The sequence below is a fragment of the Photinus pyralis genome, unplaced genomic scaffold, assembly GCF_008802855.1.
Source record: "Photinus pyralis isolate 1611_PpyrPB1 unplaced genomic scaffold, Ppyr1.3 Ppyr1.4_LG5, whole genome shotgun sequence".
In the NCBI taxonomy this organism is placed as follows: Eukaryota; Metazoa; Arthropoda; class Insecta; order Coleoptera; family Lampyridae; genus Photinus; species Photinus pyralis.
In genome coordinates, this window is record NW_022170596.1 from 28257735 (window position 1) to 28284466 (window position 26732).

General features: G+C 35.7%; 2 protein-coding genes across 2 annotated transcripts; both read left to right on the forward strand.

Annotated features, from left to right (window-relative positions):
- Positions 1 to 345: 345 nt before the first annotated feature.
- LOC116171465 (glutamate decarboxylase-like) lies at positions 346 to 26732 on the forward strand. Its single transcript, XM_031488323.1, has 6 exons — positions 346 to 667; positions 13699 to 13935; positions 25835 to 26038; positions 26167 to 26285; positions 26336 to 26587; positions 26640 to 26732. Exons 1-6 carry the CDS (start codon positions 607 to 609, stop codon positions 26709 to 26711), a joined length of 945 nt encoding a protein of 314 aa, XP_031344183.1. The 5' UTR covers positions 346 to 606; the 3' UTR covers positions 26712 to 26732.
- Positions 6480 to 7388, forward strand: LOC116171466. The gene is made up of 2 exons (XM_031488324.1): positions 6480 to 6663; positions 6712 to 7388. The coding sequence occupies exon 2, from the start codon at positions 6713 to 6715 to the stop codon at positions 7292 to 7294; it is 582 nt and encodes a 193-aa protein (XP_031344184.1). The 5' UTR covers positions 6480 to 6663; position 6712; the 3' UTR covers positions 7295 to 7388.

A 26732-nucleotide genomic window follows, 5' to 3' on the forward strand; every position in this document is an offset into this window, starting at 1 on the left:
ATAAGTGCACTTAACAAACGCACTTGATAACAAAACATTGCAGAAAATTATACTTTCATAAACTACCGGCGTTGTAATGAGTGCAAATTTTAACGTTTTTACTTACTGTTTAGTTAAAAAATCAAGGTTTAACCGTGCTCTGTTGCATGCTTTTATCACAAAAAGTGGCTTATGTAAACATGTAATGAGATGAATTATACCTATGCTTTTTCAATACACCAATTTAACAGCAATTTTATGTTCATGGAAAATCCCATACGCAGGAAAATTTATCGAAGATGAATCGGAAAGTAATTGTACAGTTTTAATCTCGTCGCCTCTACAAATTTAAAATTCCCATAGTCTGCTGGTCGACGCCGACGTCTCGACAATTTTTCAATTTTTACTCCGGAAAGCTGTTCCTTCTTTTCCGACAACTTTAAACACATCAACCCTTATTTCCAGCCGGAAAATTGGAAAAGCTCCTCCCTCGTATCAGCCTCCTACGGTTTGACGTCACTTTGCGCGCGCAAATATTAAATTGGGTCACCTATTTGTGACCTTTACATCGAGATTTTCGTGAAAACTTAGACCGCGAACAGCTTCCAGAAGCTCCAGCATCCCGCCATGGCTGTAAATACATCCAACTACAAACTTAGTGCATCTATTGCTAATCTCAAATATACAGGTAAGTTATTTTATACATATGCCATTTTAAGGCACTTGTGCGTTTTTCATGAATAAAATAAAGCTCTCGGGAGTTAGTTGATTGTTTGGCGTTCGGGCGTTTAATACAATGGATTCCTGAAATGCGCTCACAAAGGCTTCTACTATTTAACTTAAAAGAATGAAATATTTCTGAAAATCTACAAATTAGAAATTGGGCCGTATGTTAATTACTTGGGCATGCGCTCTTTGCATCCCTAGAATGGATCAATTTTCGAAAATAATGTTTTGTTGACGGCCATTTTGTCATTCCGCTGTAAACAATTCCCAAACAGTAAACCAATTATATCTACCTTGCCCATTATTAACGTTTCGATAATGTTCAAGATGTATAGGTCTTCCTGTCACATTTAACGATTTCTACCTGGCTACCTGATTTGAAACATTTATGGATAGAGATTTGAACATTCAAAGTCATTCAATTACTCAATAATGACAATTCGACGATTTATATTATGATTACATGGGAAAAGGGACACGGGATCAACCTTTTGTACAATGATATTGATTTATATACTCGTAGTTTAACCCAAAGTATTTGTATGTCATCCATCATTTAGAATGTACTCATATACTAAAACACTCATCTTCTCAGATGAACAATATGTCTAATAGTTCCTAATCAATAATAATTAGTGGAAGACATTCTGTCCCAAATATCACATATTGACTTTGTTATGCGATTAGTCATAACATAACTAACCTAATTTGTAATACAGTATAGTACGTACCCATAGGAGCATTTGAAAACGAACCACAATTTTTATACAAAAAAACAAAAAGGGACAGATACCTATACCTTTGTTACCTTTGCTTACCCATTATCCTTGCTCGCAGCTATCATCCACTTAAAGGATGTAATTTGCGCACTATTCTAGAGGCCATGATATTACAAAAATTGCTAATCAGCACCTCATTTCTAAAAAAAATAGTAATGTTTGATGTGCCCAGAATAGTGGTACAGTTCTAAATAGGTTTTAATAAAAGTTTCCGTGTTTGGCCTCAGCAATCAAGGTCGTAGAAAAGAGTCCAAAATAAGCTATTGCCAAAATTTAATTTTTATACTATGATTCTAGGTAGACCCATAATAGTTCTACAACTTTAGATAATTTTCAGAAAAAAACCATTTTCATTTACATCTAAAATCGACTTGCGACGCCAACTCCGTGCTGCACATTAATTGCAACAATTCATTTCAAAAGTGTGTATTATAAATGATATATAAGTTATAACCAGAGATCCATTAATTTACGTGAAATAGTCAGAATTTTTAAAAATGAGGTAGATACCTTTAGAAAAATGCATTTTGACTTAGCGTAAAATAAAGTTATCTTGATAACAACTTATTTCATGCTGTTCTTGTAGATAGGGTGTAAACTCGTCCGAAAATGTAGATTAGTCATCCTTTCCATGTCCATTATTGTAAGACCCTAGACAATACTGGATTTCTTTTAGTTTCATTAGCGATGTCTTTGGCACTAATGGTTTTCTCTTCTGTGTTGTTCGGCGTCATAACTTCTTCCGAATTCTGGTACCTTCATCTTCTGCGGTAGCATAACTTGGCAGATCGGCATTTTAAATCCTGAAACATACCTTAATTCGTAGTCATAGGAAGGTAACTTAAGCGTCCGTCTGAGCATTATTTAGATAAACCACCAAATCGCCCAATGAAAAGTACTGAAAGGTCACGCAAAACTTCAGCACTAACACTGAAAACAAAAATTAACTATACAACATATTGATGGAATTCTCCAATTCGCGCACCGCCAGTAGTTCTTCAGCGGATGATAGTGTACAATTGGAACACCATTTACTTCATCAAGAGTTTTTTTTGCCAGGAAGAGTAGAAGAGTTGCAGAACGATGGTCAAAGTTGTACTACCACCAGACACCCTCCTAACGTAGGGATAGCCGTGGTTTGATTTCGTGAGTGTTATGCTCAATTTGATGGAACAAGGATCTGCCTGTTCTTGAGTCTCCCGAGCCCTATAAACCTCCACGTTTACTTACCTACTAATGACACAAACAGTTAAAATGACCTCCATATGAAAAAAACAAAGATGATGATGGTTAACCGGCGACGAAACGTCAGACTTAAAATTTAAACTAGCATCTTGTAGAGGGAAAAAGTGGCCATAAGAAACTTCGGTAAAAAACATATTAGTATGTCTTTCCTATACAACTTAGTACATAATAATATCGACTGCTCATCGCTGTTAGCTGTACTAAGATTTTCTGTGCCTCCCTTCAACTTCAGACACGGGACTGTGTTTAAGTTGACAAAATATCGAACGAATATTATGTTCAACTCCTCAAATTAATAAGTTGTGTTATTATTATAATAGTATTTGTAACTCTGTTGACCTTTTTAACACTAGTATTAAATATTTTACAATTCATCTTATTCATCAATGAAAGTATTCAATTTTTAAGACTTCTGTTTACTTATGTTCATTTAGTTATTATTATTATCGAATAATCTACTGCAATTATCTTTGTTATTTGGTTGATATCATATTTTGTTTAAAGCATGTTATATTTCTTTCTATCCTCTAGTGAATGTACATTGCAACTTAACATTGTCCCTTATTGGTTAATCTGTTGGTGACAATAAATATTATTTAACAAAATAAAAACGATTTTGCAAAATTTCGTTTTTTTTTTTCAGGATATCTCCGAAAGTAGTGGGAATTTTTTCAGATTCAAAACGGCATTTTGTTAAACATCAAAATATGCAACCCTGCCAAATTTAAACTACCTACCTTAACCTATCTCTGACAGTTTCCGAGATTCCCATGGTGGCCCTCGAATTTGAATCAGCATGTATTCCAAAAACGTTATTCTTCAAAACATTTTTAGTGAGTTATTTTCAAGTTTAATTTAATTATGAAACTGTGCTCGCACGAATTGCTCAGTTCCTGGTAACTATTATTTGACTAAAATATGCGAATAAAATAGAAAAATTCAACATAGTTTTTAACACTATTTTTGGTTTTGAAAGACTTAACATTGTTTGCTACTAAGAAAAACATTTTTTTAGGATTTAAAATGAATAAATCCATGTAGTTTGGTGCCAATTTTGAAAGTGTTTACAGGTGGTTACTTTATGTCGGAAATTGGTTTTTGAGCTTCTCCATTTGGTGAATTTGATGAAGGAATAGAGAGGCTTCGTCTAGTTTTCTTGTTACAGTCTACTTTGAAAAAATCTTTTTCAAAATCTGAGTTAAAATTCCTGGGTTACTTTGCCTAACTTGCAAGTAAACTGTTTGAGAGATCAAAAAATGGTTGCCAGTCTCTCATTTTATTAATATATGAAGCTCTTTAAAATCTGATGTTTGAATAAAAAATTAATTTTTATTCAATGCTACAAAAAAACGGTTTTTTATCACACAAACGTATCATCTGTTGCCTATCCCAGGGAGTCATAATTTCAAACAACATGCCATTTTGTTTCCTCCACGACCAGATACGCTCTCATCCCACATCTTATACAAACACCTTCTTTAGGTGTTCCATCGTGAATAGTTAAGTTGTTTGTCCATAATTTAAGAGAATAAAAGCTCTGTGAATTTTGTGTCTGGAGTCGGAAGAATTTTTGTGCATTACGATTTCTTCTAGTGGAACATTTTTTATCTTCCCACTTCATCTTATATGTTCTGTTTAATACCAAGTGCGTAATTATCTTCATCGAACGATTTATGTACGTCGTTCATTAGAGCGCACATTGCATCCTCAGTAGATGATCCTTTCCGGAATCCAAATTGAGTATTTGATCATATTTTACTCAAAATAACTCTGACCTGAATCCGTTTTTCCAGTATTTGGCGGTTAAGGCAATCATTTGCGTCATTTAAAGTCATCGAGTGGTAACCACGAATCATTCAGATCACATTTTAGATTTTTACAATTTATTATCCGAAAAAATTAGTTTTTGCGGTTTCACAATTGAAATCTTCTCAAATTAATCTGACACCTTCTGAAATAAAACTGGAGATGGTTTTAAACATTCAACAACGCATCATATCAAACAATTATTGTATGGTTGACTACTTGATACACAATAGTGTGGATACCAGCACAATTATATCATATACCTATATTGATTCTGAGGAGTGTGAATAATTATAAAACGCAAAAGCAGAAATCAAGAACAATGCGGACGCATCCTAAGAAATGAATTTTCCAAACTCATTAAGAGATTGCAAAGGCATTACTTCCGCTTAGCAAAATCTTTTATTATGAAAACGCGCGTTATCACAAAGCTGCCAAGTTAAATACAAGAAAAAGTACAAAAGACCTTCTCTCCTGCGCACACTTTACCTAAAAAAAACATATCCATCGTTAATTAGAACGTGGACACAGGTGCGACGTAACCGCACTTTATCCTTTAATTGATGTTTAAACAGTATAATTAATCATGTATTCACCCCTAAAGAGGTTCAAACAATAGTGGACTTCGGGGACGGATTAAAATAGGAGGGGTCGTTTTGATTTAGGTGTATAATCTAAAACTGAAAATATGCCGGATAGGGGATGTTTGCGTATGTATGCATTCACAAATAAGTATATACACACTGGGGTTGAATGATAAGCCAAAATTAATTTAACATATTCTGCGCGACTGCGAGTGGGTTTTAACACTGTCGTACGTAGGTGGCAATATGGGGTCTTAATTCAACGCCTGCAGAAAGAGTAATTGAGTTTATATTCAATTTGAGACATTTCTATGCTAAAATTAAGCCGATTACTACGATATTATTATACATTTTCAATTATGAGCGTATATTTTTAATGTCTAAAACACTTTTTTTTACAAACGAGTAGTGCTTATTATTTAGCTACAGCAAGGTAAAAGTGCTCTTCATTGTAAAATTCCACACTTTTCTGGAAGTACTAACAAACACTTGGGTCAATTTAATACGTCACCTTGTAACAATCTGGCACATTTTGTTTGGAGACATGGTAATTGTAGGTTTTTTTTACTAGTTAAATGGTTAAATTTGAATTTTAAGTAGTTATGATGACGCATCGTTATCATTGGTTGTTAATCTTTACATATTTGTCAATAAATTAGGCTTTTGACTGAATTTATAAAGTAAAATAAATGGATTTAAAACAAAAGTTTAGTATTTAAAAGTTGCCTCAGAAGTGGGATTTCAAATAGCACGTGACACGGCGGCTAACGGATTATTTCAAACGGTTTGACCGGGCTGTGCAACTTTTGAAGTTTCCGGACAGGGACCCCTTGGCCGGTGGGAATAGGAATTTCTATATTACAAAATTATATAGATATACTTATCGGCGAAACATTTAATTTTTCTGTAATTTAGTATAAAACTATCATAGCTATCAACATGATTCGTTGGATGTACTGTTCCATCTCTTCATGATCTCAAAAATTCACTTTTCTTTGTATCATTATGTTGCTATGTTCACTATTTACGTCCTCCCACACTACTTATTGCGTAGTGTAATTTACCATACTTATCATTTTGAACTTCAAACTAAACGTATTAGAATTGAGGTATCTAGATACTTATTGTTGTTTTTTTTTATTAAGTACAAGGACTTATAGTGTTTACCACTCTATTCCATAAGATAATATTATGTAGCTGATCTAAGTAGTAACCTCGTCATAGAGACAGACATAGGTACTTCAAAAAGTGTGGAGCAATTTACAGCGCAATAAAAAGCAAATGTGCAAGGTCTATCATACTCATCTAAAGTGATAGATAGCCCAAAACCCCTCATTTCGTTTGTTGAGTGCCGCTTAAATTCTGATTAAATAGATCTAGTGTTATCACCATTTGTTCACGATGAAATTTACGCACGTTTATCGTATGAGAATGATAAAAAGGGCAGAACTGAATTAAAATTGGTTAGTTGCACTTATTAACTCAATCGTCTAGCTTCCAAGTACAAACCACTTTTCACAAGTGCGAAAAGCGAACACACCCAAGTAAGATTAATCAATATTAATCAAAGTTTCTCACTAATTCAATTGCAGTATGTTCGTAAAAGTCGCTTTCTTTGCATTATTAGTGATCGTCGATGGGCGAATAACTTATTTCGACAAACAAACGTACGATACGAAACCAACGTATGCCAGAAACCAAGAAATTCAAATTTGCACCGAACTATGCTCGTCCGGATTAGGCGGCCGTCCGTGCGGAGGAACTTGCACAGATCTCATACCGGAAAATTTATCACCGATCATTACAGAGGATGAACGGAATTTCACCACGTCCAACATAACTAGGCACGAAATGTGCCCGACATTGTGCCGGTATGACCTGGGACATCCGCTATGTGACTGCCCTACTAGTACTCCCAATGAACAGGAGAAGATCAATTATGCCGAAATCTGCAATGGTTTTTGCTTAAAGTACGATTACCGAGTTTCTGGATGCCGGTCTTGTAATACGCAAGGAAAGATGAAAACACGCACAATGCCAATACATACAAAAATCAACCGTCCCAAATTACACGTAAGGTTGGATTGGGAGATTTGGTGCAGGCAACAGTGCGCGGTCAACAATGGTGGAAGTGCTTGCAATTGCGATATTTTACCGTTTAGACTAATGCAGTAAGGCAAGATTCTGCAAGACTGTGGTGATTCGAATTTTTTGTATGTTAATCTCAATTGTACGTTACTTATGGCTTATTACATTTACCTCCACCAAAAATATTGTTCTTATTGATCGCTGTCCCTCGTGTTTGGAAGATTTATCTCTTTCGGTGTAATGGACGATAAAACAAAATTATTTGTACTACGGATATTGTCGCACTCAGTGATGTAACTAACTATCAAGCCCAGACAGTAGATTCTAAATCTAACAGATCTTGTTAGATAAAATACCTTTGACGAACAGCGTCAGAGATAGATAAGCAGAAAGTCGATATTAAAAAAGTCCTCTATCTCCCCAAAGATTTCTATACAATATTTTTTTGTTATCCAATAGAGCTTAATACCCAGCAACCTATCCCCAGTTGATAATGAAATATTATGGATAAGTAAACTCAAATCAGATGTGCGATTGTAGTTTACAATCACCTTAAGGACGTAATCTGAAGTGATACGATTAGTTACCTCTAAAACTTTAAATTGCAATTTTGAAGTTTTGAAGGGCTATTACATAATAGGTAAATAGGTATATCTAATCGGAAAATTGCAAGACACCTCAGTTTCGGGACCTCTGTTTGGTAGTAAGAAAATAAGATTCCAAATTTCTCTGTACGTTTTCTGATTAAGGAGATAAACTAAAAAAACATGTGGCGCCGAAAGTATAATAGGAACTTTAAGATAACATTAAAGCACTCTTCCCAAGGAATGAGACGACAGTTTTGTTTGACAAGAAAGCTCGGTTTCAATTTATTACAGAATACAAAACAGTATATCTAACCTTCAACAGCAGTACTATATCTTAGAATTGAAAGCAAACGATGGCGGATTATCCACAAGGAACACTACACTATACCCTAGGAAACAATAACAAACATTTATTCTTTGAAAATGCATAACAAACATGTTGTAATATTTGTTTTATTATACATTTGTTTTGTTAACACAGAATCTACGTTTTTAATTATCTCTCAATCATAAATGTGAATATAATAATAAAATATTAGACATACAAACGATCATATTTAACGCCTCAATATTCGGCTAGTCCGTTTCTGATAGCAATGGCTGTACTTCTCAAATGATAATATTGATATTTCGCATTCATCATCAGTTTCACTTCGTTTTCTCCACGTCATGCAGCTCTTTTAGGTTTTATCAATCTGTAAATTCGTTATTGGAGACACTGAAACACATTCGACGGTTTTTTGATAATTCACAACGTTCACTTAACCGACATCACTAAGAAAATTGAATAAATAATTTTTGAATCTTAATCAATCAAATTTCTTTATTCGGTCAGTCAACTGATTATTGAACTGATGTTGAATGATCGTGATACAAACGGCCCCTAACAATGTGAAGGGGTTCTACTAAACGTAATGGAAACAGGATGCCTATAGTTTAGACAGAGCGAGTTGTTTTATGGATCCGACGATTTCCTAATTTTAATAAATTTAAAATATTAACATTAGTACTGTGCTAAACGTGTCCCAAATGAATTTTCCTTTTGCAAAACAGAGTGCAGTGTAACATGTACAGAAAAAGTGGTTTAAATTGTTCAATCTCCATCTCCAATTGTAATGGAGCTCATTATGATAATCGGATGAAGTTCCCAACGCCTGGTATGAAAATGAAAACCAAATAGGACTTTCTGGTGTATGTCCGTGTATTATAAAATACGCAGCATTTCATGAATATGTAAATAACGTATCGTACTTAAATGCAAAATAAATGTTTGTAATTGAGTATACAAATTTTCTTGAAAATATTTACATAATTTGAAGCTTTAAGAATTAAACAAAATCTTTGAACCTACTCAAATACTACGAAACAAATTTATTACACATATTGTATGATATAACAGTACAACCAAAGAGTATTGTACTCTTTGGTACAACCAAAGAGTATATAACATGAAGAGCGAAAATCCTATGAGAATTTGCGTGTCAGTGTAATGTTAGTTGCCTACAAGTGATTTTTGTATTTTTAGCTTCCTAGCTTGTGCTAGGTAGCTATTGCGATAGCCGTTTTTTGAACATTTCAAAATTTCATCAAATGTCGACGTTTTAGACCATTTTAAGCAACTTTTAAAGAATAAAATTTTTTTCCGTCTGTATGTACGTACGTACATCGTACGTTTGTTGGCAATTTTCTGAGAAAACGGCTCGACGGATTTTGTTGAAATTTTGTATATATGTTTTAGGCATACCGAGAATTTGACACCTGGTTTACGAACGAAGTCCCTGACAGAGATTATTAATCCTCTACACAAGGCTCGCTTCATAACATGCGAGTACACACGCGCGCTTCGAGTTACAAGTGGGCGTCATTCAAGGATTTAAATTGCTTATTACACTTTATTTTATTTATCTTCCTGCAATTTTAAACCCGTACCTTACCTTTTGAATTTACTATAAGCCTTGACTGAAACCTTCGGCTTCGTTAAGCATTGAATAAAACAATACAAAAAATAAATAAACTTTGTTTCTAAATTAATTAGGTAGCCAATAATTGAACATTAAGAATTAGGATTGTAAAATTGATGAAATTTCCAACCAGCGATACCACGATCATCCCTGCGCATCGAGCAAGGGGATTCATTGTCATCCTAAGCATGTTGTAGGTTGTACTTCCTATAGTGTTTTTATTGCATTTTTTAAGAAAAAAAAGGTGCTATTGTTTGCGTTTTGTCCTTCCGTGCGTCCGGACCTACTTCTACCGTTGTGAATTACTTCTAGGGGAATGGGAGTCCTGGAATTTTTGGCAATAGGTAGCCTATACCTTGAACCTGAGATGCTGTTTTTGATAGTAAGACGTGCATAACTATACGACAACCAATAATTGGTCTTACATTTTGTATACGCATGCCTTTAGTGGTGCTAAGGAAAACTTTTGTGGGGGGGGGGGGGGGTAAACACACATTCTACCCTTCATGGTATAAATTTTTTGTTTATAAACGTCAATTCTGAAAAGGATAAAAAACAAGGGACAAAAACATTTAATGACTAACTTACATTGAAATCGGATGAAGACCATTGGCAATTCAAAAATTCGTTAATGTCGTAAAAACTTTGTTTTTATAAAAATGTCTTAATTTTAGTTTTGAATGTTTTGGATGTTAGCCTTACTACGTTGCGAGGTAATTTGTTCAAAAACGAGGACTGTAATAATTGGCCCCATATCTACTGCATTGCAATCTCATATATTGATGCCTCACCAGTTCACCACCCCTGGTACGGTAATTATGGATTTGATTTTGTTAGAGTATAGCAATGTGATTGTTGCTTAGCATACAGTAGACACGCATATATATGTATAGACAAACATAGTAACGTGAGTATATCCAAAGAGCTAATTTACTCCTGATATCTGCTCTGTAAGGGGTTCCTGTAGTAGCGCGGAGAGCCCGGCGTTGAAGGCCAAATAATCGCTTCGAGTGATGAGAGTGTTCTAATGAAAGGTTTCGCCAAAAATCCTTCACAAAATAGTATGAAGGTTTTGGGGGCAGTTCTTATAGCTCGAGACCGCGATTAGAGCTTTAAGAATGTTTTAGGCGGCCGAAGTCGACTACCCCTTCAAGCGCGCCTAGCAAAGGTGGTTAATCTCGCCGTGGTTAATTTCGTCCCAAGGAAAAAAACAAAATTCCGTCACGCAGGAGTTGTGCGCGTTTACAAGATTTTTCCGACGACACCAATTAGAAAACAATCGGACCAAAATTGTAGAAAAAGATGTAGGAAAAAACTGAAAAATCACCACGTTACTTCGCCCGCCTGCACGCTTGGGGATGGCTCCCAGATAAACATTCAATAATTTTTAATTTCTGATCGAATAACACCAATACCAAGTCTGTAGTTCCAGAGCCTTTGTGAACACCTTTTGAAAGTGAAAGTGCACAAAACAAGCACTCCCCATGCGTTAAAAGTATAAGCATTGAATAATAATTATTCAATGGCATAAGACTTAAGACAGGAATCAATTTTGTGGACTCGTGGTTTGAACTTTTGAAGCATCTCGGTTCATCTGTTGCAAAATTTTTGAAATGCATCGTCACACGCATTTTTTACAGAAACTATATGTTTTATAAAAACGGGGTACTTTTGTGCTTATCCGGAACTAAGGAACGTAACGGTGGTGGAAAATTTAAATTAAACTCTCGAGTATGAGAGTGAACAACTTACGTACATTTTTCGTAACTTAATTTACGGAAACGCATGTCGTAGCTAGGTGTTCCCGGACAAACTAACGCCATCTGAGAACGGGGAACGCATACCGGCACGTTAATATACGTATGATTTTCGCTCTTTTCGTTGTACTCTTTGGTACAACTTAATTGTGCACATTTCAAATATTATTACACAGGATGTTTTAATTGTTCATTTCATTTTTTTTTCACTTCATTTATTATTTGTTGCCAGTACGTTCGGTAAATATGTATATATAGGTACACATTAACAACACATACGCAAAATGTGTCAAATAGTTACAAATTAATAAGTAAAACACACATTAACGTTTAAGATGTGCATGAAAATATATAACATTTTTGGACATAAATAAATAAGGAACAATATAATAAAAAACACACAAAAGACTTATTTTTTTTAAGAATTCATCTAAGTGATAATTAGTCTGTTTAAGTAAAAATCTTTGATAGGACCTCAGCTCTTTAATTATACTACAGACGGTATCCAGATGAAAGCGCAACAAAAATTCAAAAAGACTTGGTCCCTTTTCATAGATAATGAGATGGGCTGTTTTCTCATAAGCGGAAGTATGAAACGCAGGTCGCATATTTGTCGTTATGCTACTTTCTTTTATTACTGGTTGATGTCGAAGGTATGTGTTCAAATTGTTTTTACAAACTTTTAACTTTTCTATGATAATGTCAGTTTTCTATTGGTCAACAAAACTAACTCCATAAAGATACAAAAGTTACCTACGTTTTTCGCGCTATTTCATTTCATTTTGTACGTCCCATCTTCGTCTTAAGTTGAAATGCGATAGAAGTCATTTTACTACCCCATCTTCATTTTCCTTTGTCCCTAGTAAAGGAGTACGATTCTAAGAAAACGAACCTTTTCATTATACAAGAATTTGAACTGAAATCCTGGCCCCTTAAACTTCAAATTCGAATTTTGTACATACACGATCGTTCCTACTCGCCCACAAAATAGCACAATTCCAACGATGTGAATTTCAGTGGCGATCGCGGAAACTCTAGGCTATATCTTCGAGGAATATATGAAAAGTTGAACACAACGCCGCATAGCAAATAAGCGCAAAGATATTATTTTCGGTTCCTATGTTTAGGGAAACAACTTTTCACGTTATCTACACAGCAAATTTTGATGGGATTAAGAACGACGAATGAATCTAGTTTACAAATAGAGGAAAACAATCCCTTCGATGCGATTTCACAGTTGAATAATAAAACAGAAGTCATCCTATTGTAAAATTTCTAATTTTCAATCGGAGGAATGATAAACACGACACAAGTATTTCAATAACGTATTGTTCGAAACGAGGGACGTACGTACATTCAATTCCAAGCATTCCGGTAGCAAGAAAAAGGAAATATCGAGGGTGAACTAGCGGTAACATCTGTTCCTAAAAAGGCACAGGCTGCGATATAGACCGGGGAGCTTTATTACAAAAAGCGAAATTGTCTCAGTGCAGTCCGTTCCAGCCAAAGCTTTGCATACAACATGGATTTTTTCACTGATGGTGCGCCGTCCAAAGCCGTGTCCCAATATTCAGATTGGTTATCTACGTAGAAACACACGTTTTGTGTTTGCGTAGTGTAATTAATTCTTAACGCGACTATAAGTCACCCCTATGCAACGTCGCTGATCCCCCCTCTTTCTATTAGAGAGTAACAAAATTTTAACCACCGAGGGTGGGTTTAGGTTTAATTAAAAGTCTCGGGAGACGATTTACTAAACATTTAACCTTAAACTACGCGAAGACGTAAATTTATGACGGCGGATTTTCTAAAGAATGTTACGTTTTTATCACAATAGAGAATAAATACACACTTATTCTCCAGGGTGCGATTAAGCATAAAAGATAGGCGGTGGGATCGACGTTATCATAAATTTAGAGATTACCCCGCGTATAGGCAGATTACGACCGACACTATCAATCTCTTAAGGAGACGATAGGAAAAAAACCTCCACCTTTATAAATACGTAAGGAAAATCTCGAAATTAGGAAATAGTGAAGAGATTAGCTTAGGATTGAAGTGTTTGACTGATGGCGACGCGGAGGGTTGTAGAAGGACTAAATCCGGCTTCACCCTTGGGAGCTTTGTATTTACTTCAATTATTACATGCCGATGTACACTTTGCTAATGTGCACTTTTATTTTCAGACCTATTGCCCCATAATCCAGATGCATATGAAACCAGTAAACTTTTTCTACAAAGAGTGATCGACGTCCTCATGGATTTCATTCGGGCCACGAATGATCGCAACGAGAAGATTTTAGATTTTCATCACCCCGAGGAGATGCAAAAGCTTCTAGATTTGAAAATTCCAATAGAAGGAGTCTCATTGCAGCAACTCGTGCATGATTGTTCCGTTACCTTGAAGTATCAAGTTAAAACAGGTAAGTACCATACTATTAACTCAATTTTTTCCGTACAGACACAACATAAACTGCTCAAAGCGATTTCTGTAAAAGCAAAAAAATTAGTTCCCCCGACCAAATTCGTTTTTCAATCAAATTTCAGAAAAACTCGCCCACACGCCCGTACATCCATTTTCTGACATTTTTCATCTAGAAATTGCTTTTGCAACGAAAATCTTTAGGTAAAAAAACAGCTGTCCGCAAGAAAGAAAATTTGATCTGCACATGAGCAATGAATTTTTCTAAATGTGCGTTTAATTTCCATTTATAAGAAGTGTCATCTGTTCAAATTTCGAAAAATCCGGCTCCAAATAAGACAGTTAGCACTTCGCTGCGCATGCGCAATCAATTTTTTTTAACGCGTTATTTCTTTTTGGTTTTATAAGATTCATATTACATATGTACAAACGATTTTTTATGTACATTTAATTCCGTCATTCCATCTCTTAAAATTTGAGAAAAATTAATCCACAAATAAGAAAGTTTAGTTGTGCATGCGCAATCTATTTCTCTTAATATAAACAATGACCAAAGCAACACCGCAATTTTCTCTTTACATAAGTTTGAACTAGCGTATATAACGTATATAAAACGTTGAGTGAGCTGCCCAATCTATTTTTATGATAGATTTATGTTACAACTGTAATTGCATTATAAATAACCATACAAAGAAACATTAATGCTTTTTAGGGGAATTTTTCAGAAGAAAAAAAATTGCCCTTATGTGATGGTTTGATATGTCTGTCCGTCTGTTTCTCGTTTAACTCGGAAACGAAAAGAGACAGCCACGTCAAATCTTCGCCAATCGATCGCCACGAGTTCAAGGATCAGTGCTATTGAATATGAGTCAGATTAAAAGTCTGGTTTTCGAATGGGAGCTGAGTGGCAAAAAATTCCCCTACTGAAAATCGCATGCCATCTTCGTAATCAGATATTGCTGTGTGAAATGGTATCATTACAACACGCACAAAACACCTAGCTCAAAACAAATCCCAATTGAAACTTTTAATTTTATCTCTCCTCGTACACATTCGGCATTGTCTAGAAGAAAAATCCCAATATTAACTTAAAATTTTTCAATTTATGAGACTCGGTGACCTTCCAACTTCCGAAAATTCCAAAGAACTTTTTGATTAACACCTGAAATATATCGTGGACACGAATAAAAAATCTGAGAAAAACTCGATCTGGGTCACACTTTGGATTCGAATAAAGACCCAATGACAATGACAAAAATGCATTCCGTAACCCACAAAAACAAACTAAATTAAAATTCCTGAGGGAAAGAAAGCTTTTTTGGGCATATTATCCCGCACTCAGACGGTCGAGAATTAAAATAAGAAATCTAAAATTACTTACAGTTTTTCTTTAAATAATGGAAATAATTTGATCGTACAAGGTTTTCGATATAGGGCGCACTAAACTCACTCAAACGCTGACAGCTTCTAAACTTCACTTAGCTTTGGAACACAGAATTAAATGACGGACGGTAGAAACTTTTAAATTTTCAAGGACGTATTGTAACATTTTTTTCATAGCACTAATAATCGCCTCGTTTTCTTGTTCATCAAATAAACTCCTTTAAAAAGTTACAAATAATTCGCCACTCAACGACGGAACGCGTCAAAGGTCACCACCACCACTACTTCAAAATCTAATGCGCACATGCGTCTTCGTTATATCTTAACAGTGATTATACGTGCGTTAAATAGAATAAATTACAAAAGTGATAACATTTAAACCAGATTTACGTATTACAAAATTTTTAAAATGAAAAAAACAAATTTAAATGAAACGAATCAACTCTGTGCTCATTTCGCAAATAATCCCCTCCGGATTTACTTAATAAATTGAAATATTCTCGTATACAGGGTGTTCTCTGTCATTATTATTGACGTTTAGACGGAAATAATGTCTACATGACGTTTACACAACAATGTTTAATCAATTTAAGAATTGTAACATATAATTTCTGAAACTTCTATACTGAGGTTCCTTCGATATTTCGTTGTATCGGTTTATTACTTACCAAGCTACCGTAAGTTTCGCAACCACTAAAACTAGTACAAATTTACATTAATTTGTATTAATGGAGTGTTAAAATTGAAATCTCAAGTAAAATACAAAAGAGGCAAGCAGAAGGGAATAATTAATCCATTCAGCTGAATTTAATATCATTTACGTTAACTAAATAATTGACGTTAGCCGGAAGCGTAATTCCGCACGGCTTCATTTTAATTAATAATAAGTAATTACCGTTATTTGGAGAATAATTTCGCAAACGCTAGATTTAAATAAAACAACGGCCGCGCGTAATTAAGTCGTGTCCTTAAATTACGCAATCTATTATGCATTCAATTTAATTAATCAATCTTAAATGAAAAGATATTACCTTGCAGCAGTGTAAAATTTGAACTTCGTGCCTACAAATATTGCAACTTCACTCTACCGTCGAGTTTCAATCATTGCCCTGTTCGCTTTCCTTACAACCAAAATATCAATTTTTTGAAAACCGTATTAAACTATTAGACACGCTCGAAACGGTAAGTTTTTTTACATTAAGAGGCTGTAGAGACTGCAACGCATTAAATCCAAGAAGGAATAAAACCCAATCGGTGTTTGATCTATAGAGTTGTTCTGTTGTTCAGACTCAAGGTAATCTATAAACATCTAAGATACAAGAATTTTTATTTTTCGACTACAAGAAGTGCTGAACCAGTGACACAATTGCTACAAATTAGTTTGCCTAGATTCGACCTACCAAAGGAATCTTTGAGAGCCCCCTGAATATGAAGGGCAGTGTCTAGTATTGTGTTCTTATACCAAATTTGGGATATAGGTATTGTTTTTAAAATATGTACTTATACATTTAGCGCCTACAACATTTGAGTGCCAAAAGATTTTCCACAAAGAGAGATTGTATATATGTTCAATTTTGTAGTTCATAAATTCCAGAGTCAAACAAGCTCAATTTCCGATTTAGAATAAGAAAACGTTCACCCTCGTCGAAGTTGGCTGTTAGTTAGACTCCCGCAGTCATCCTAATTCTATACAATCAGGGTAGTTTTAAGGCGCGAGGGTGATAATAAATACACAATAAGTAGTGGTTATGGCACGTGCCTCTTAGGACATTTGATATCATTGTGGCTTACCCCAACCGGCTTGATTAATACTTTGTTATCTTCATCATTGTGCAAAAGATTCAATTTAGTGAGCATCCGTTTTTCGTTTTTATGAAAAGTTTTCCCTACTTCATCAACACTGCATAGATAACAAATTCAATTATCAATAACCGCGCGCTATCTTCGCCGGGTGCGCCCCGATAATTTTTTTATACGTCCACCCCTCCGGTAATCAATTTAAAGCATCTGACAGATTCGGGAAGTAAAATGCGGTGGTAAAACTAAAGTATTTTTTCATTTAGATTGGGATTTACATCTGCGACCATCAACGTCATTTGTGTTTAGAGAAGCTATGAATTAGACCTCAGGTTCATAGCCTAAGGACGGATTTCGCTTTAAGCCATGTAAGCTTCGGATTCCGAACTACCCTCGCTTCGAAGTCTTTTCATTCACTCTCCTTTCGAAATGATCATATCTCTTAATACTAACTGTCACAAAAAGTATCGTACAAACAGATGCTTTTGACGTGTACAATGTTTATCTATCACACATCGAATGGAAAAGCAAAATTTTCACATTATGCATATCGCGTCGGCTTTATCTGAATTGTAAAAGCACCTTTTTCGCTAAAATCAGTAGCAGCTGCCGCTTAAGTGATCCCGTCAATTGTCGCGTTTTTATCTGCAGACCGGAATTATCGTACAATTTCTGTACCAACGTCACCGCCATTACTAATGCAAACTGCTAATTGCAAGCGAGATAAAATAAATGGTTTTCATTATAAGGTACGCGTATGACCCAGCATGTTTTAAGCTTTGAAGTGCCGCACATTTAAATTTACTGATGGCAATAAATTCCTAATTATAAATGGCTCGCTATGCATAATATTGAGATCATGGGATCATGCTGCAAAAAATTGTTAAATAATAAAAATGACGAAACTATTGTCCCATCTGCAGATGAGTTCCACTTTAGATGGACGTAAAAGAATCGGAATGAGACGAAACTATACTTTGCCCATTTCAAGTTCGGTTTTGTTTTAAAAGCATTGTACCGTGAACTAATCCCTTACCAAAAATGAGGTTTACGTCATTTAATCTTATATTCTTAGGTCCATTTGGAAAAAAACTGTAATTGGTCATAAAATTATCTAAACACGATTGTATTCACCTCAACTTTGCCGAGGTTAAGAAAATTATATTATTATATTACTAAAATCTTATTTCCAGTTAGCTAGCTCGTTCAGATACGGAATAGCAATTATAAACAAATTAATCTTATTGTTTTTATTACCTTGTTTTTTCAGGAATCCGTACGGACACCCCTGCTTGGCTCTGTAGCAGAGCATATTTTAAGCTGTAAAGTAGGCCTAGTAAAGACTTTTTGTCGCCCAGTAGTTTGTAAGGATACCAATGGCAAACACTTTTCAGCTGTCTTTGAAAAGCAAATTGGACGATTGGGGTCTCTAAAAATTTTACACTGGAGTGGAGCCCCGAGTATGGCACACCGATGATGGGTTCAGTGCCGCCTAGTGGAAGTTATTTAAAATAGGCTCTGCTATGTAGCGAAGATAGTGTGGGGCTTCCACGCATTAAAACCCTTCCCCTGTTATCCATAGTTCCATCCCCAACCCGGAACCGCGTGAGCATCACTTCGAGTTGGGTGGCCCGATCTTCGCACACCCGTTGTTAGCCATGGTAATATAGTTTTCATGTTGTCTTTTTCTTTCCCATTGTTCTATCATCTGTAGAATTTTCTGATATATTTCCTCTCATTTTCTTTCCGATTTCATCATCATTTCTCTCCGTTACACAGCCAGCAGTTTTTATCTGTACGAAGGTTTCTGAGTCCGACCAAAGCGGAGCGCCATACACGACACTGCTCTCACTGTGCTCATGATATTTGACACTATCGGATGGTTTGACCTCGTGCCATGCCTTTTTATGTCGTAATTTATTCCTGACTACCTGCTACCTCAAGTTAAACGGTTCCACCCTTGTTATCGGCGCCTCTTTCCAGATGATTCCTTGCACTTTTGGAAACAAATAATAGTAGATTGTTCTACAAGTAAAGTAAAGTGACAGTTTTCCAGTGAGTGAAAATACTCATAGTTAACTTCTCCACTGACGTTACTATACACGATTACTTCTGGGTTCTAAATTAAATCTTTTATGGTAATCGTTGAGAACCGACCCATAATTTTTTTAGTTTGTATTGAACCAGTGTAGTGTTACCCTCTGATTATCAATTTGTCTTACCTTTCGTGTTGGAAAACATAAAAACGGGAAATTTCAAATTTATCCAAAAAAATCTAAATTTGTGTTTCACTGATGTGACTTGATCTTCAATAAACGCCCAGTCCATATTTTCAAGCATACCGTAAAATTTATTGGTTCAACAATTTTTGGCGAATGCCTTTTGTTCACCAAAGAAAATAATATTGTTTGTGCTCAGTGGTCGATAAATATGGATCACTCCCGGCAGTATTGAATTTAACTGAATTTTCAATAACAAAAATTTTATCTAGACCGTTGTTTCTCTAATAGGTATTTTCTGTAATGGTAGCCTACAATCCGTATAAAGCGAAAAAATCTGTTAGATATATACAACTCGAATGTAACATTAAAAATCACCGGATATAGTTTTGTGATATTTAGTGAAATAAACTTTTAAAAATGACCCCACTTCATTTTCTTCCCGGGAAAAAATGTAATTTCATAAAAACTGATATTTTGTTAGTCAATAGAGATAAATGTCACGTTTTTCCCGTCGCAGAAAAATAGTATATTATATACCGCGGGACTGAAGTAGTACTTTTAATCCCGAAGGTAAAGTTTATGGCCCGACCGAAGGGAGGGCCATAATTTACCTGAGGGATTAAGACCACTACTTCAGTCGCAAGGTATATACGATATTTTTCGTACCTCCGAAACTGAAACACTTAATATGTATGGAGTTAGAGAACGCGTTCTTTCAAAAAATCGCTGCTTAACAAGTTACCATAGGAACGTTGCGTTAGTACACCAAACCCTATGCTATGGTAACAAAAATAATTTGGAAACTGTCATTGCTAGTGTCATAAATTTGGTGGTGAGTATTTGATATTGATAAAAAGCAGCCTAAGATAGGTAAAGAATTGATATACCACCGAAATCCAAAAAACTATATGAGTAGCAGTACGATGCGTTTAAGAAGTAGTGCCGCATACAAAATGTGGAACAACCTACTGAAATGGCCTTGATAGTAATTTCATCCTTCCGGGATTTTCGTCCAAATTTAATCCCGGCGGGACAAAAAGTGACACTTCACTACTTGTCATAGTGGAGTGAAGTTGTCACTTTAGTCTCGGAAGTACGAAAAAAATATTTTTGAAGCTTTGTACCGTTTCCTTCATAGAAAATTAAAAAAGCGCCCTCATACAGACAGTGGCATTAATCTATGTAGCTACCATTAATCAACAGTAATAAGACACCTATCATCTGGAATAGTTTAATTTCTTTGCATACTTTTACACTGAGGGAAGAAGTAACCATAATCTACATTATCCACTACCTCCAACGGAGCCTCTTACAATCACCAGGTAAATGCTATGCTGTTTCTTTATTTAGGTGTACTCATCGCTGGTTTCGAAGATGAAGAGCTGTGTCATCAGGAATTCGCCTTTAAAAGAAATAGCGGAAGGATCACTCTTCACATTTGTGCTTTTACGAAAAATTCCTCCTTCAGCTTTGGAACCAACTGATTTCAGTGGAAGGATGTTCGATGAGTCTCTTGATGAGCAAGAAAGAATCAAGGCATTTACTATTTCTATATATAATTAAATTAATAATTGTGAAAAGACCCGGAACATTTGCTTTGGATTGTGCACAATGAAGTGTTCCTATTTCCACTATCATTGTATATTTCACAGCAAACGTTAACTAAAAGGGTAAAAAGTTATTTGGTTGGTAAAGTAGACGTTCCTGTCGTAATTAAATTTACAAGGATTGTGTAAAACGCACTGTTTCACAGCTAGCAGTCCGCATGTAGGAAAATGTTTTTCAAATACCAACTAATGCAGATGTTTCCTTGGTTTTTACGATAAAGATTAAGAATGAGCATATGTATTCGTCTAGGGGAAAATTTGAGTGGCAGGAATCGCGCTGCTGCTGCACTAATCTGTGTTGAATATAGCCGGAATCATGTCCAGCGGCTTGGAAAATAACACGAGAAATACATGAAGTTCGCACGCACCTATCGCGCACGTACGTTCTTCGAACCATTTCTGAAATACGAAATATTTTGTTAGGGCGTGGAGGACGAGGATGGCAAGCGTCGGGGATTTAAAAGCGTGAGCGATGGACTATATTTGATGTGCGGGTGGGATATGCGAATTGAAGAGCTTCGCGTAGGTTGTAGATAACGCGTTATGGTTTGCACCCTTCAGTATAAACACCGAAGTTTGCACCCCGTCAGAGTGCTGTAATTAAGGGCACTCAAAGCGCCCCTCTCTTTATCCCTACTGCAGTCAGCGTCCCACGCCGGATTAAAAACTGCCCTACGCTTTTGGAATTTGTTATATCGGCATTTAGCCTTTTTTATTGCCTGCCTGCACTAAAGCACAATATGTGCACGTAATTTTCTAAAGGAGCTTGCATCTAACATTTTTCCTTGTATCTGCAACGAATCATTTTGTACAAACCTGTTTCGGTATGCTCACACAAATTCAAAGGGCATATAACGATACGCGACATTTCATTCATCAATAGTGGAACGACAAAATTTCTGAAAACCTTAAAGACGGAGTGGAAAAATTATATTCCAGTGTATGTGATGGAACGGTCAATTGTCTTTCAGTATAATTTCAGATATAACTAATTACGCAAATTTGACGATCTGCAATCTGTACCGAACGCAGCTCTATAGAAAGAATAAAATACAGGCTGTATCACGCAAACCATTACCTAAGAGTATTCAGGCTCCCATTAATAACTTAAATCTGAAAATTTGCACACTAGCATAGTTTTTCATGATCTATCCAAAAAAAATGATCGTTTCACTTACGATTTTACCGCATATACAGTGATATTCATTTAATAGTAGACATAGGGATTTACGTGTATTATTTTTCCATATGTCTACTTTTAAATGACTAAATCTCTTCTGAAGGGCGCCTAATTTTATGGTTCCATGCTTTGATATTAATTAATTTGAATGTCGATACTTTGGCTTCACAGAAAATAAATCTCTTACGCTCCTTAAACTGTTACCGGCACTAAACCAGTGGACAATATCAACTTTTTCTTCAGTTGAATACATCGCATACAAACGAGAAGTCAAAGCAACAATTTTCAAATTGATTATGGCAGCCAGATTTTTATTTGTTTTCTTAAGTTATTTTGATTGCATAAAACTAGACGCCCTTTACAAAAGATAGGGAAAAACAATACACGTAAATCCCTATGTCTACTTCTTAATAAATATCAATGTAGATAGCAACTTTTTTTAAAATAAAATACGCTGTTTTTAACACATTTTCGAAATGTACATGAAAATCTACGCAGTTTGATACCATACTTCCCTATACCCAGCATCAAGGGGTTCCAAGTTATTCAAGATTTTTGAAAATGTTTTGACGTTTTACTGTTTTTATTTTAGGCCCTGTATCTATGACTCTGTTGACTTGAATTTCAAAAAGTTTTCCAAAATTAACAATACTCGCTTGCTGCTACACGAGTATGATTTAAATTTTGATCGCCCTTCTACCGGGTGTTTTAAAACTAATGGTCAACTTTAATAACTTCCAACCTTAAACAGTTGATTCTTAAAATGAATTTTTTTTGCACTATCAAATATCGAAAAAATTCTATATTGACAAATATTACATTCTCTATACCTATCTGTTCCGTTTTATTTTTCATTTTTTAAAACTGTAACATATATTTTCTTAGAATGCGTTAGTGGATGTCTTGTACCGTTCGTGGAAACATTACCTGGGGAAAACTACTGGTTTTTAAGGTTTTCTTGACAGTTGAGAAAAATAAATAAATAACACGTTAGATGTAGAAGCTACAAGCTAGTACTTTTTAGCGTAACACAACGAAGTTGCAGTCAATCTTATATGCCCAATTTTCCGTCGTCTGTCACTCTGTCGCCTGTCTGTTCCTTCGAGATTTCGGCACCTGGACCACCTAGAGACTTCGGGTTTTCGCTAATTGATATTTATATTTGAATGCATGCCTTCAAAATCATGTCGATTCAGCAAGATCTAATTATTCGTAGATATTTTGTTGAGGAACGAATGTAAAACGTTTGATTTTGATATTTTTGTTGAAAATTTATGTAAAAGCATACAATATAGACTCTAGAGTGTGGCCTTCTTTCCCACTGGACACCATTCCTTTACATCTTGTTTGCAATTTAGCCACCAGAATCGCTCCCATTAACCAGGGTTTTCGCCATTCCTAGATGTGCTCCCGATATACCATCGTGTATCTATCATAGTACTTCACACTTTCTGCCCTTCGGTATCACTAGTTGTACATTTGTGGTCGTGCCAGCATCGTTTTCTAAAACTCTCTTAAGAAGACCATTTTCTAACCGCAACTAGTCCCACTGAGCCTAAAACGCCTTTAAAACTGGACCATATCGAGATACCTCTTCCCAGGTTGGCATATTTTCTCTTCCATTTTCTAGTTTATCATCAGACGCAAATCAGGATCATTTTCTTGAACTGTCCGGAGGTCTAATAGTGGCCAGTTATCATCTACAAGTGCAGTGTGCCATGCGGGTTGTTCTTCATATTTGTGCTCTAGTTGTGAGTAGTGTCGACAATCCTCAGGACATGCAACGGCCTCAAACTGTGTCCAGTAGGTGGACTTAACTCGAACTTTTGTAGAGGTATCAACCTTTTCTCACGGTTCGGGGGCTTCTTTGCGGGACGATTGTGGAACAGCAAGTAGATCTTGTGTTTTCACAGACGACACATCAGTTTTTTCGCGTTCTTCAATGAATCGTCTTCGTAGTTCATCGATTTCGTTTTCTACCTATATGAATACCTTGTATCTCATCTTTGACATTTTGTATTTCTTCTTGAATCATACCTATACCTCTTATTTATTGCTTCTATTTTAGCTTCCATTGATTGCTGACCACCATCGATTTTTGCTTCTATTTTAGCTTCCATGGGCTGCTGACCGGATTTCATATCCGCTTGACCAGCTTCTATTTTAGCTTATACGGTTTATTGACGGGCTTTTGTTTCAGATTGGCCAGCTTTGAATTTAGCTTCCATTGATTGTTGGCCAGCTTCAAATCCTACTTTCATTTCTTGCATTAATTCTGATCTGGCCACTATTGCCATAAACGTTTACTAATTGTTCACCGCACCTGACACAAGTGCAACATAAATATAATTACGTGCTTTATTTATTTATCACTCACATATACACTATTTACAACAACGCGAACTATTTATTACTTCGGCGTCGAAATTGGGACTGAACTCACACACGCTTTATAGAAAAGTACGAAAGCTCTAGGAACGTTGGCATCAGATTTCACAGAACGAATGAGGAACTTTCTCGAGAATTCATGATTACCGCTGGTGACATTTGATTCATTAGTTTTTAAATATTATTTGGCGATATTTCTTCATAACCATACGACCAAAACGACTTTATTTATAAGTGAAAGTACATCTGAAGAAATTAAAACATTAAAAAACGAGCGCAAACATTATTGATGATGACTGTTTTGGTAAAAATTTTGAAAATGTTTCCTAATTAATTTTGCAGCTCGGTTCCATTATGTCCATCTGCGTTATTCATGGGTCTTGATTCGCGAAAAGCCTTAATGCTCCACTTATTTTTAATTTGATTATTATAACTCTAAATGTTCATGTTATAACAACCACCTTTGTTATGCCGATAAACCCTGAACTCTTTACTCTTCCAGTCTTCTTATAGAGCATTAGAGCAAACGCGGATTTAGTGAATAGTGAACAGCAAATAACAAACGCACATTTAGTTTAATTATATGTTGAAAGCAGTCACAGTTTTCGTAAACATGGAAACTATAGCCCCCTATTCTGACCAAATATTATCAGGAAAAATGGTTTATCTTAGAGGGAATACACTCGCTATCAGAAAAATGAGATTGCTACAGGATTGGTTTAATAGAAATTATTGAACACATCGTTATTTGGCACAATTGATGGAATGTTGCCCGTTTTTACAAATCCAAATTTAAATTTTAAACGCCTAATATTTTAGCAGCACTCTTGAACAACACCCTTTCTTACCTACGTATTTTTATAGCACTTAATGTTACGTGGAATAAATCTACTTTGCTTTCAAAAACCTGATAAATTGTGTAACATTCCACGTGAAGACTGCATCGTATTTTACCCTTCGACGACCCTCAGAAAACGGATATTTGGCAATATTTACGTACGGTCATCCGTAAAATATCGCATTTGTACTAAAAAGAAAACCGTGTAAAACGTATAAAGTTTTCTATAGCGACTTGATGGTCACCTACAGAAAAAATCAACTACTGCACGAATTGATCGAGCATTATTCCACCACGCACACACAACATCCAAGCTATCAATCTACCATTATCCCGGACTATTGCTTGGAATAATTGAATGTCAGTGAACTTGAAACAAAGACATTACTTATGGGATATGCACACCCCACACCGACGACACGTGACCTATTGGATTACCCTTGATCCGTACACTCTCAAACGTTTCTTAATAATTCCCATTTTAGGCCACCCTCATTTTTTCAACCAACTTTCCTGCGGCTTGGACTTAGTCTCGATGGCTGGAGAATGGCTGACCGCTACGGCCAACACTAACATGTTTACGTACGAGATCGCTCCAGTTTTCATTTTAATGGAAAACGTAGTTATGACCCATATGAGGGAAATAATCGGCGAATGTTGGAGGAACGGCGATTCGATTTTAGCTCCAGGTAAGTTAAACTCTACGGTAGGAACGTCAGTCAGTAAGTAGAGAATTTGAAATTCAAATTCGGATTAATTAAATCTCTTACAGCTGACGCTTTTGGGTCGAGGGGGTTACAAGTGTAATCTGTTTCAGGTGGGTCCATATCGAACTTGTATGCTTTCCTTGCAGCGCGCCATAGAATGTACCCGAATTATAAAGAAAAGGGTATCGCTTCAATTAAAGGTCAATTAGTAATGTTCACTTCAGATCAGGTAATTTTGTAATGAAGACTTTCTAATAACTTCAATCGTGGTGATTTTAGAGTCACTATTCGATTAAATCTTGCGCTTCGGTATGTGGTTTGGGTACGGATAACTGTATAATGGTGCCGTCCGATATCCATGGACGATTAATACCGGCCGAATTGGAACGTTTGGTGTTAGAACGTAAAGCTTTGGGTCATATACCGTTCTTCGTTAGCGCCACGTCTGGCACAACTGTTTTGGGAGCGTTTGATCCAATTCCTGAGATTGCCGACATTTGCGAAAAGTACAATATGTGGCTTCACGTCGACGTACGTACGATACTTATCAAATTTTAAGTTTCTAATGGTGATTTTATTTCAGGCTGCGTGGGGAGGCGGTCTTCTGTTATCTAAGAAGTACAGACATCCACGACTAACTGGAGTTGAAAGGTGAATTAATTCTTAATAAATATTT